General features: G+C 40.1%; 1 protein-coding gene across 1 annotated transcript in view; it reads left to right on the top strand.

The window, feature by feature from the left end:
• Cenpe (centromere protein E) overlaps window positions 1-13,248 on the top strand; it is a 71,044-nt gene that overhangs the window by 46,324 nt on the left and 11,472 nt on the right. The window contains exons 36-41 of the mRNA XM_021653620.2: window positions 1,864-1,968; window positions 2,862-3,080; window positions 5,954-6,151; window positions 6,708-6,911; window positions 8,273-8,488; window positions 9,771-9,956. Of these exons, the coding sequence (XP_021509295.1) occupies window positions 1,864-1,968; window positions 2,862-3,080; window positions 5,954-6,151; window positions 6,708-6,911; window positions 8,273-8,488; window positions 9,771-9,956 (1,128 nt within the window). The remainder of the gene's footprint in view (window positions 1-1,863; window positions 1,969-2,861; window positions 3,081-5,953; window positions 6,152-6,707; window positions 6,912-8,272; window positions 8,489-9,770; window positions 9,957-13,248) is intronic.

Below are 13,248 nucleotides of genomic sequence, written 5' to 3'. Positions count from 1 at the left end.
CAGGCACCTTGTAGAGCTCGTGTCTTTGAGTGTGTTAAAGGCAATTAGTCATTGAAAAGATAATAAAATACATCAATATGGCTGAGGATTCCTGATCTGGTATCTGAAATACTTGATTTTAGAAAGGTTTTGAGCACCAGAGTGAAGCTCAAAAACTTGAAGTTGAGAGGATTGCAGATCACGGATTTTCAACCAATAAAGGCTGCTAACCCTAAAACCTGAACCACTGATTGTGAGCGGTTCAGATAAAGGTACTTGATTATGTATATGTATATGTACATACATATCAGTAGACCTACCCTTCCTTGAGGAAATCCTTCATTCTGATCTATTTCATAATTATCTCAAGATCCAGGAACTTCAGAAAAAAGAGCTACAGCTTCTTAAAGAGGAAGATGTCAGTAAAGTTTATAAAAAAACAGAGGAAACTGAGCAATTGAAACAGTTTGAGGTCCAGAATTTGCATGTGCAAAGTGTGGGTGAAAATAACTTGCACTTGATTAAGAAAGTTCACAAAAACCTTGAAGCAATAAGAATTGTAGCCAAGGAAAACAGTGAGCTAACCAAGATGAAAGACTCTCTCAAACTGGAAAGAGAACGATTCCGAGAAACCGTAAGAAACTTGCTAATAAACATGAGCTCAGAATTTCGCTTAGTGATGAAGAAAGACCGCAGGGCGGTTAAGGGGAGTGACCAGTGCGTGTCATCTGGACTTGTGGTTGTTGTTTTGTTTGTTTCTTTCTTTTGTCTTTTTCCCCCTCTGATTTTTTTTCTGGAAACTTCTATAGATATTAAAATTATCACACAAAAAGGAAACATAAAAGCTGTGCTTCTAAGAAAAGATTGTTAGATAACGCTATTTTCCTTCTAAGTTTCTGAAACAACAGCAAAAAGAAACTAGCATTATTTTAAGTGAAAAAAATTCAAAGAATACATATGTCTTCTGTCCTCTGCTAATAAAGTTCCAGAAACGAACTCTATTTGGTTTTGTTTGTTGGTTGGTTGTTGTCCTTTTCTTTTTTGGTTTTTGATTTTTTGAAACAGGGTTTCTCTGTGCAGCCTTGGATGTCCTGATCTCCACAGCCTTGAACTCAGAGATCCACCTGCCTCTGCCTCTCCAACCACTATGAACAGGTTTTTATTACTGAGTTAGAAGGAAAAAGCAAAGTAAAGATTGAAAGGAAGTTTTTCCTGACCTTATTTCAAAATAATCTTCAAAAGTTTAATTCGGTACTCTTAAAAAAAAAAATGGAAAATTTAGAGAGATATATAAAGTAAATTCTATAATTTGTTTGAAGGGTAAAATGTAAAGCCTGTGTGCAGGGTTCCCAGAACCATGCTCAGGGATCCTGTGTACGTGGGGCCTGTCTGTTTACAAACAGACTTAATTCGTTTGACAAATCTATATTGAGCAGATAATTCTTCAGTGGCCAAGTTAAACTAATGGTCAAAAATGGGTTTGGGGGAGGGATGTGCTTTTTAATCAGACATAGAAAGACTACTCATAAAATTTGAACTTTCCACCCCAAGGTCCCAGGAAGAATATAGAGGGCTTGGGTTTTCTAGGATTAAGGTTTAGTTGGTGACAATAATTGTAACGTGGGAAAATAGGAATCAGAAATTGAAGACTAAGATAAGCAAATGCTTCTCACAGCATTCCTTCAGTGAGTTTGAAGTCATTCATTGTGTAACTTACCTGTAATCTTGCTCCCTGTTGTTTGCCTATGCCTATTTTAATACTGTTATTATATTACAATGAAGTATTTAATTTCATTATTAAATTTTATATGCTGTGAAATATAAGCTTGTATGAGTAGACTTGCTTTATGAATATGTTTATTTCTGTGTATTTCTTTGTACCAGGAGCATCAAAACCATGATGAGACAGTAAACCGTGCAAAAGCGTTACTATGTGGAAGAGAACAACCCTGTACAGAAAACCTTCGAGAAAAGTGCCTCAGGATAAAAGTAAGAGCCCCTTTGGAGCTGCTAGCCATGGTTGCTACTGTTCCAAAGGCATTGTTAAAGGAAGCTGTGTGGGGAATAGATAGGACCAAATGTTTCCCTGAGCATTGTAGTCTAGCACAAGTATGCATGTGTATACGTGTGCACATAGGTACACATGACACCAGGATTTGATTTGTTTCTTAAGGCCTGTGTGGAAAGGTAATATTGAGCCAATGTCTAAAAGCAGTAAAGGTTTCAATTCACTCAGGAAAGACTGATGTAGGAAGAGGGAGCTGTGAGTGCGAAGGTCGTGAGGCTGCCTCATGTTCAAGGAATTTCAAGAAAGAAAAGTCAGAGTTAATGGAGGAGTGGGCTGGGGGTCAGGAAAGGAGTCAGGGTTTGCTCTGAGTGGGAGGTGGTCCACTTCAGAGTTCTTCCTTGTAAGACACACAGCCTGTCCTATGTTGAAAAGATCTGAGTGTCGAAAGTTGAGTATAGGCAGAGAGCTCATTTGAAAGATGAACTTTATCATGTAGACAGAGATAACAGAAGGTAGCCGTCAAAACAGTATTGGCAGATCCTAGAAATATGTGCAGCGACCACACCATGATGGCAAAGAGCAATTTGGGTCACTGATTTATCTGCAAACTCTCACTGCTTTTATAAGCATAAGCCAGCTCTCAGTCTTGTTTTATGATGCAGTCAATTTATTCAAAAGAAAGTTTGGCTTTCTTTATTGTATTTGCCTTATTGTTAATTTTCACAATATTATGAATTCTACATTCTAAAAATCACTGTTTCCTCTGTTTTTTTAAACATAAAAGTCTAAATTTCATTTTACTAATAGAAAGTATTAATAGCCAAGCTTTGCTAAAATTCTAGCACTCATGAGAATGAATTCCGATCTCCTTCAGGAGCTCCTGAGAAGGTACTCAGAGATGGATGGTGACTATGAGTGCTTGAACAGGTTCTCACTCGACTTGGAGAAGGAGACTAAGACCCAGAAAGAGCTGTCAGTCACTCTGAAAGCAAAGCTCTCACTTCCGTATCCGCAAACAAAAGAGATTGAGAAGCTACTTACTGTAAACCAGAGATGTTCCATGGAATTCCACAGAGTCCTGAAGAAACTTAAGGTACCAGCTTTTTTAGTATTAGCTTTATGCTGGTGTGATTATGATTTCAGTTATACATTTCAATGTCTTTAAGTCCTTTGGGAGTTAACATATATACTATTTATGCAAACCACCACGTTAAAGAGTATGGGTCTGAAGATAGGATTCACTCAACAAAACCTGAGCTCAGCCTATGGGCCTGACACCACGTGAGAGTGCTTTGCATCCAGTGATCTGGTGACGCAGGCTTGTGAAGGCAGTGAGTGCCACCGTGGAGGCAGGGACAGGTCTGTTATATGACAGACTTTTCCTGGGGATATACATGTCTGCTCACCCAGATAGGGAATTCATGGCAGACTAAAATAGCAATTGCACTGAAGTCTAACTCAGTGAACCAATGAGTTTATTGAGGTATAGTTTGAGGAGATACTCAGGGATGACAGCTGCCTTGGCCACAGCTCTCCACAAAAAGGGTGACGACTCAGGAAAGCTGTGTTTTCTGGAGCCTCCTGCATGTCATGGAGGCAGCTCAATAATCTAAGCTCTCTCCTTGGCAGCTTGGCTACCCAGGGCCTCCTCCTCCAACAGTTACTTTCTGCTTCAGAACCCTGAGGAGGCTCTTTGTGAATCTTGTCACTTTCTAGGGCATGTAAAGTTTATTCCTTTGTGAGCCTGGAGAGAGCCTCCCTTCTGTTCTGGAAAGAATGTTTCAGTCTGAAGGAAAGTGCTGTGTGATAGACCTGTGTGATGGAAGGCAAGGCTGTGGAAGCCAGGCCCAGCAGTAAAGCGAGGCGTTCGCCGTGTAGATGACGTGGAGCCAGTGACGTTCATTTTAAGTGGCTGCAGGAACCAAGTTGGGTTATCATCTTAATAAACTCTACTGGAGAATAAGCAAAAATGAGTTTGAAGAGGTTGTGTACACAGGCAGGGAAAAACCACTAACCCGGTCCAGTGAAAGACTGTGTGACTGTCCTGCCAGGGAAAGTTGTGTAGGGTAGAGAGGACACATAGACTGAACATCCCAGCAGCTGAGAATAGTAGGTCCAAATGGTAGACGGTGGAGGGAAGAAAGAGGACTATGGATGAAGTCCCTCGACATGCTTGGCCAGGTTTATGGTGGTGACTTTTTTAAAGAGAGTAGCAAAGTAGGTGAATTCAGAAGGGGAGATCACCTTAGTCTGAGGTGCGTTGAAGTCGTAGTTCTCGTGTCATACCACTCAAGAAAACCCAGGGCATCTAGTTGAACCTGAGGTTTGTCAGGAGAAAAGTCAAGTGTGCATGTAATAGTGTAACATGGGTAAGGTGGGTCAGAAAGCATCTAGAATAAGAGATGCTTAGGATAATTAGGGAAGAGGAGAACTCTAGAAAGTGTCCAAGAGAACCAGACATAGCGTCCAAGATAGACAAGACAAAGGCAGAGAAGAGCTAGGCACAAGGCTGTTGTTCAAAACCCTTTGCAGGAGAGTGTCAAGACAGGGTTGGGGGCCTGGAAATGATGCAGTCAGGGGCGTGCTCACCGTGCAAGCACGCAGGCCTGAGTTTGGATCCGCAGCTCTCATGTTAAAAGCCAACATGGCGGCTCACACCTGTGACCCAGGGCTGTGGAGATGGTGACAGGAGGTTCTGGGGCTTCCTAGCCAGCCAGTCAGGCTGAATTGATGAGCTCTGAGTACAATGACAGATCCTGCCTCAAAAAATAAGGTGGGAAGCCTCTGAGGAAGTGGCCCAACATCAGCCTTCATCCTGTACACACACATACACACACACACACACACACACACACACACACACACAAGATGGTGTGCCCTGGGGTGGCACATGCCTTAACTGGAATATGCATTTCCCTTTGGTGAAAATGGACTCATTGGTGGCCATAGTTAGAGCAATTGGAGGTTTAGAGAAAAGGTCAAATTTACAAAGTTAAGAAGGGGTTGAGGAACTCAGAAGTAGGCATTTGCCATACCTTGGAAAATTGTTCCCAAGGCTCTGATAATCCTCTCATGGATCCCCCTTATAAAATTTATAAGGTCTGGGGAACATTGCAGTATTGAGATTATCATTACCTTAAAGCCAGACGTCTAAATATGCTTGACAAGGAAATCTTAAAGTATGTCACATTTTCGGGTTAATCAGACAAGATTGGAAGAATATTTTGAAAATCTAAAATGGGACTGAAGGGGTGGCTCAACAGCTAAGAGCACTTACAGAGAACCCATTTCAGCTCCTCACACCCCATCAAGACAGCTCACATCACCTATAACTACAGCTCCAGGCTTCTGACGCTCTCTCCTGGGCCTGTGGGCACCTACACTCATGTGACACCGGACATATACACATAACTTTATGTAAAATGAAATAGGATACTTTTTTTTTAATCTCAAATGTGTGACAGTAGAGGATTGCCAGTAACCAAAAATTATGTCATAAGGCTAGAGAGATGGATTAGTGGCCTGACCCCTGGCTGCTCCTCCAGAGGACTCGAGAGTTCACTCCAGCATTGTTCTGTGACTCACAGGCATCGGCAGCTCCAGTTCTAAGGGATCCGATGCCCTCTTCTGGCCTCCATGGACACCAGGCACACATGTAAGCAAGACACCCACATACATAATTGTTTAGAAATCTAATAGGAAAAGGAGGGTATGGAAAGGGCCGTGTGACACTTTAAGACCACTGAACCTGTGATACATCCAGTAGGACGTCAGATATGGACATGGTAGTCTAGAAGGGTTACTTTTCCCAGGTGCTGAGAAGAGTAGCTTGGGGAAAAGAGTGACTGCTTTCTTCTTCTTCATCTATCACGGTATAAATAATAAACAAGAGACCTCCCCATCTCAGACATCGAAAGCGTCTCCTAAATACAATGTCTCATTTCTTAATTTGTCTTTTTCTTCAAGTACGTGTTAAGCCACATTGCAAGGATAAAGGAAGAGCAACATGATTTCATCAATAAATTTGAAATGGCTTTTATTGAGGAAGTGGAAAAGCAGAACAAACTACAAATTAAAATACAGAGCTTTCAACCAGGTTATGATATTCTGTCCAGAGACTTACAGGGCCTCAAGCTGAGCCAGGATATGGACCTCCATATTGAGGTATACCTTATTTTTAATGCATTTAATATGGTTTTAAGCCTTTTATGAATAGATACCTTTGTATGTGTTTAAAGTCATTTTCACTCATCAGAAATCATTAGTAACTCATGGAATGGTAACTGACCAAGGGATGGCTTGGGACACTGACCTGCATAGACACAGAAAACAAACTTAACAGGCTGTGAGAATTAACAGAACTTTAGGTTTCCCAGTGTCTTCTTACATCCATGGCTGAAAGTCAGAGTTCTTTCCCTGTATCAGCTCCACAAGGACTTTCTTGTTCTCCCAACAATGTAAAGCAGGTGCAGTTCCCAACATGCAAATGAAGCCTGCTATGTACACAGAAAAGCAGTGACCAGGGCATATAGGTGAAATATCTCTTTCATGCAGAATATATTGCCAGCATTCTCTTATGCAAGTAATGGGAATAAAGTTTTAAACTAGGATTCATTTAAGTTCAGTAGAGTTTTCTCCCCATTATATTTTTATAGTTTTATGTTAGTTGGGTAAAACTTTTCCTAATGTTCGTACAATTTGGTATCTGTTTTTTACACAGGAAATTCTCAAAGATTTTTCAGAAAATGACTTCCTCACCATAAAAACTGAATTCCAACAAGTCCTAAGTAATAGGAAAGAAATGACTCACTTATTGGGAAAATGGCTGAGCCCTCCTTTTGATACAGAGAAGCTTAAAAGCGCCATCCAAAAGGAAAACAATAACGTGTGCCAAGTGAATAACTTCTATAATAGCAAAATACTTGTGAGTACAGTTGTCCATCCTTCAGGCTCTCTTATTCTTTGCTTTTATTTTTCTACTCATTCCTATGAGGGTTAGACTTGGCGTATATTTTCTGTAATTTATATGTAGGTGCTCTATAAAAATTTTGCTTGTTTAAAATGTATTCTTTTATTGTATTATGCTTCTTCAAGATAGTTAAACAGGTTTGTACTTGGGAAGGTAACAGGCTGTTTGTGTGTGATACTGAGTTCCCATTTTTGAGATTTTTGCCTCTGCTCACTGTTCTCTTTCAGTCCTCTCACTACCTGTGAAGACTGAACCTTTGCCCCAGTGGCCTCAGGGAAACTGAGACCTGGGTGTGTACTAAGGCTCTGGGCAGCACTATAGTAAAATCATAGAGTCCTGGCTGGCTGCCAGAGGGACCTATGTGCATTCACCCCAGGAGCTTTTCTGTCATGTGCTCTAATCCTAAATTGTACATTCCAGATGTACCGACTGCTATTTTGGGTTTTGGCATTTATGTGCTGATATTTTTTTCAGTTAGGTTTCTGAAAAAAATTAGCCAGCAATAACGAATACTCATCCCTACAGATAATTTCTCCTAGTACCAAGATCCTCGCTCACACTTGGTGTTGAAGATTCTGTCAGCTTCTAATGTGTTCTGACCTAAACCAGTCAGGCAGCCTTATACTGTCAGGCAGCCTTCAGTGTAAAATGGAATAGTGGTTTTGACTGTTTATCTACGTAGGGATAGAAGATTTATAGATTAATTAGCAAAAATCAGTAAATTAGGGCAGAAAAATCAGTAAATTAGGCTCAGCTGTTAAGAACACTAGTTACTCTTGCAGAGAACCTGGGTTAGATTCCTAGTATCCACATGGTGGCTCACAGCTGTCGGTAACTCTAGTTCCAGGGGATCTGAAAGCCTCTTCTGGTCTCCAAAGGTGCCAGACACATACAAGGTGCATAGACAGAAATGCAGAGAAAATACCTAAATTCATACAACAGGGTTTTAAATCAGTAAATTTTATTTTCTCTGTGAGCTGAGGTTTGTAATGAAGTGAGAAAATAGATAACTGTTAAGGCTACTGTGAGTGCCCTGCTATTATGACTTGAACCTACACAGTTCTTCAGGTCCTCCTTCCATGTTACTGTAAATCCAATGAAATTATCTTTCGGATCAGTGTAGGCCTTCTCAGCCCTTATTCTTTTTATTCACAGCATGATTAGCAGGCAGCATGTTGAAAGAAAGATGTGCATTCATTGTCTTAAGCACTGTTCTAAGATGTTCTAAATAAGGAATTTCAGCAAGCACACTGTCCTAGAATTCCAGTGGCTTTTAACGTAATTTTAATGCATCGATTATTTTGAACTGTTCATAGGCCATGATAAATGGATCCACAGAGTTTGAGGAAAAACATGCTATTAGATCCAAAGAATTGGAACACTTCCTGAAATCACTAAAAGAAAAAACTGAACAACTATCTACAGACTACCAGACATTGTCTGCAGCCCATGTGCGTCCTACTGCACAGCCTCCCACACAGGACAGTAGGAATCTTCATGTTGCCTCCGGAGCTGAAGAGCCAGCCTCAGAGGTATGCAGCTTCCTGGAGTTTAGAGCAAACATATAGCACTAATGCGTTCTCTGAGTATGAAGTCACTACTGTACCCGTGTGTGACAAGCAACACACACATATGGGTATACTGTACTTACCATTCAACTGGTTATGAAATGTGGCTTCATGTGAGATCTTTCCTGTGAGTTCTAAAGCAGAAGTAAGTCCTCGTTTAAATATTAGGTACAAGACAGTTTGTTGCCATGTATAGTATTTCTACAGTATGCTATTAACTTCTTAAAATGTATGAACTTCAGCTAAAATGTAATATGCTTGGAAAACAAGTTAGCTTAGAAGAAAAGAGCAGTTTAGCTTATTTTTAGTTATTGTCTTACATATTGATTAATATGATCATAATAAAAAAGCTAAGAGGCTAAAAGTATGGCAGAACCATTAAAGATTTATCTGACTTAGCAGCATGTGCATAAGGATCAGTATCCTCTGAACAACCCAGGTAAACTGTTTGCTGCCCTTGCTTGGGAATTGGTAACAAGAGCAAATATTCTACTTTGTTTTCTTAGCATGCAGAATATCCTAGTGAGAACCAAAAGCCAAGATAATTTATCATTTCTCCCAAAACAAATACTTAATATAAAACATCAACTACTAGTTTAGCAATTGCTATTAGGAAGAAGAAGATCACAGGTTTTTGCTTTTGTTTTCCAAGTGTAACTGTATGTATTATTATGGTTGACCATTTTTATAAATTTTATACTTGCTTCTTCTTGCTCAGAAATGTTCTGTAGGTAGGGTCAGCGGTTACCCAAAAAGGTGTGTTTTGTGGTAAGGAGACTTTATTTTGATTATGTGGTTTCCAGGATTTTGTTTTGTTTTGTTTTTCATCTATTTTCACCTTTTAATTTCTTTAGAAAGTCAGAGTGCCCTTGTATTAATAGTGCTAATTAAAAGGTGCTGACTAGTGTGTCATGTATGTGCTGTGTTCTCATTTGCATGATTTAACGAACCTGCTAGCAGGGTATAATGTGAAATGTTAGCATTCTTTAACATGGAAAACGTCATTTTCTAAGGAAAAGGACTTGTTGGGGTGGGGGTGGTCTTTGTTTTTGAGACAGGGTTTTTCTGTGTAGCCCTGGTTATCATGGAACTCTAGACCAGCCTGGCCTTGAGCTCACAGCGATTGGCTTCAGTCTGTGAAAACCTCATAACTATGTATGATCATTTTTATCTCATTTAATATACTGTGTAATTCTTTCTTTAAGATTTGTGGATTTGCCCTATGTATTTGTACTTTCTTTAACAGAAAATTCGGGAGCTAGAAAGCTCCCTACAAGAAGCTAAAGAAATTGCCATACATAAAGAAGGCCAGATTACAAAGATGCAGAAAGAACTAGCAGTGACTAAGGATTTAGTAGCAAAACTCCAGAGCAAAGTCCATGAGTCAGAGGAATGCCTTGAAAACACAAAAGTGACAGTACAAATACTTCAGGTAAGTTCGACCATTTTCCTCAACAAAAACTTTGCTTAGCCTGTTGGATTTGGCAGGTAATTTGACGCTCGGCTCTCCCGCCTTACTGTAACACCTGTGTAGGGTCCCATTCACTTCTAAGGCTCCAAAGGAAGTGCCTAGGCGACATGTGGCAGTACACGTGTAGACTACTAACTTTTTTTTTTTAATTGTTTGCTTGGGTTTTTTTTTTCTTTGTTTGGTTTTTATTTTGTTTTGTTTTGTTTTTCGAAACAGGGTTCACTGTGTAGCCCTAGTTGTCCTGGAACTCACTGTGTAGACACAGCTGGCTTCATCCTCGCAGAGTTCCTCTGCCTCCCAAGTGTGCGGATTAAAGGCGTGCGCCACCACTGCCCAACTAAGTGATTATTTTTATTGTGCTGGAAAAAAAGAATTTCAACATACAGTAAGCATCACATTTTGTCAGCCTACTTTGGGCTGCCTCAGGCGTCAAGGATGCTGCAGACACGGTAGAATTAGATTTAACGATGCACCAGGATATGGCTCTGCTTGTCATACGGAAGAGATCCATAAACTCTTCAGAGTTTGACTTTTTAAAGTTGTTTCTGTGAATCATATTTTCAAGCCTGTGGCATCCAAAAGCACTTATTTCAATATTTACTCCTAAGCTGTCTAATATAATAGAGCGATTTGTTCAAATCAGGTAGCAGTGAATTTGTTTAAAACCTAAACTATACTAGGCCTTTATAACCATCCTAAACAAATGCCTTTGCCGACATTAGAATGGCTACAAAAACTAGAGTAAAATATTTAAACTTTAGCAAAAAGGGAGAACATGTAAAAAGAATGAGTATTTTAGAAAGTGGGATATAAAGTAAGAGACTTACGATGCCTCAATTCAGAACTGAAATGGAGCTGTAGGAATTTTCCCATATTCATTCATTTCTCTCCTTTTAGAAGCTTATTATTTTTAACTGGGTTGGGGGTAGGGAGCAAATACATACGTGTGCTTGAGATGGTCCAAGGCATTGATCTCCTGGAGCAGGAGTTACAGGAGCTGCCTGAAGTGAGCGCTGGGAAGCAAACTTGTGTTGTCTGGAAGAACAGATGTGTTGTTACCTGCTGAGCTGCCTCCTACCCCTTTTCTGTATTTTCTCAGTCTGATATGAGTCAAATCAAAGCACAGAGGACTATTTTTCTAGAATAAGAATGGTTAGCAGAATCCACCTAATCTACGGGCTAAACAAATCTTATCAGGTAGGAATTAATTCATAATAACCCAGAACACTTGAAGGCTGGCAGTTGAGTATCTCCCTGAGCACAGGTGATGTGTTTGCTATGCAGAGGTCTTGCTGTCACTCATTTCTAAATCAGCCTTTCCGGTTTTGATTTCCTGCGGCAAGAACTGCTTAGGTAGTGTTTTATGTGATAACTTTCTTTGTATCATATCCAAAGACTACCTGTATAATTTCTACACTTTCAGCATCTACTGAAATTTTCTTGTTGGTTTGTTTGAACTTTTAAAACAGTATGTAGACAAACAGATCAGTGAGACATAACAGAGAGCCTAGAGACAGACACACACAAAGGCCCCTCAGTGGGGAGAGGACAATCCATCAAATATTGATGCTAGACACCTGGACACCACAAGTGTTTCTTAAGGTGGGAGTGACATGCTCACGTGGTGCTCAGGAGGCAGAGATGGGAGGATGATGTGCTTTCTGCAGCCCAGGACCTGCCTGGCCCCCACAGCACGAGCCCATCTAAAAAGACAAGACATGCTACAGACATAAATGTAAAATACAATAATGAAGACAGCACAGGAGAACATACACATCACCTTAGGTTAGGCAATGGCTCTTTACATTAAACCAAAAGAACAGTCCATAGGATTAAACATAAACACATCAGACTCTTACTGTTCAATTCTCCTCTTCAGAGGCTCTGTCCAGAAGAATAAAGTTAAAAAAAAAAAAAAGGAGAAAATATATAAAAGTTCTTTATCTCCAGATAAAAAAATACTGCAAGATAAACACAGAGAGAGACACACATACCCTCCTAAAATTTAACAGGCAGGAAATCAAGCAATCTGATATGAAATTGGGGAAAAAATTAGAATGAACTCAGTCTCAGAAGATATATGGATGCATTCTGATATTGTGCAATGTTATTGCACTATTAAAAAGTAATGGGAAGCTGGGTGCAGTGGCACACACCTGTGTAATCCCTTGGGGGAGGCAGAGGCAGGTGGATCTCTGTGAGATAGAGTCCAGCCTGATCTACAAAGGGAGTCCAGGACAGCCAAGGCTACACAGAGAAACCCTGTGTCAAAAACAAACAACAAAAGTAAGGACATAGCACAGCTGGTAAGTATGGTTGCCCACCATGATGAAAGCCCTGGGTTCCCCAGCAGTGCTTAAGGTTTGGTGGCACAGCCTGTCATCCCAACATACGGGAAGTGAGATCAAGAGTTTAAAGTCATCTTTAGCTACATAGCAAGTCCTAGATCTGCTTGGTATAGAAGGACCATTGATTTAATAAAGACTGTATATGACAGACCTATAGCTAACATCACTGAAAGCTCAAATCATTCTCACTAAGATCACAAACAAGTATCTTCTCTCTCCACTCCAATTTGTGATAGTGCTTGAAATATGAGCTAAAGCAGTAAGACAGGAGAAGGAAGTAAAGGGGATACAAAAGGAAAAGAAATCAAAGTATTCCTTTTTGCAGATGATTGGTTTTATACACAAAAGACCCTCAGGACTCCACAGAAAATCTCAGAACTGATTAAAGAAAAGAAAACAAAACAAAACAAAAAAACCTTCAGCAAAGTGGCAGGATAGACAAAAAAATTAACACAAATCAGTTGCCTTCCTCTATAAACCTGTTCACAGTAGCCACCCACAAAAAAAAAAAAAAAAAAAAAAAAAAAAAAAAAAAAACCCTGGGAATAAAGCTCACCAAAAATATGAAAGATCCTATCTTTTAAAAACTAGGGAATATAGGGGGAGACCTAACAAGTCATGAAAAGACAGGGGCGGGGCCCCTTAAAAGCATAAATCTAAAAGCCATCTGAAAAGGCTTCCTACCCTTGTAGAAAAACCTCAGAAGACAAAACTAGGCAAACAGTAAAAGATTAGCATTTGCCATGAATGGGGAGGAGAGAGAGATGAGTAAGTAAAGTGGGGGGGATCTAAATAAACCTAATGTAACTATGGGCCTAGGTCAAGAGCGATCAACTACAAGTACCCCTATTAGGGAAGGGGTGGTAGTGCACACCTTAATAATGCCAGGCCAGCCGTGCTCTGTG

Source organism: Meriones unguiculatus, chromosome 10 (assembly GCF_030254825.1).
Source record: "Meriones unguiculatus strain TT.TT164.6M chromosome 10, Bangor_MerUng_6.1, whole genome shotgun sequence".
Lineage (NCBI taxonomy): Eukaryota > Metazoa > Chordata > Mammalia > Rodentia > Muridae > Meriones > Meriones unguiculatus.
Note: the sequence above shows the minus strand (reverse complement) of the source record. Positions and strands in the feature narration are given on the sequence as shown.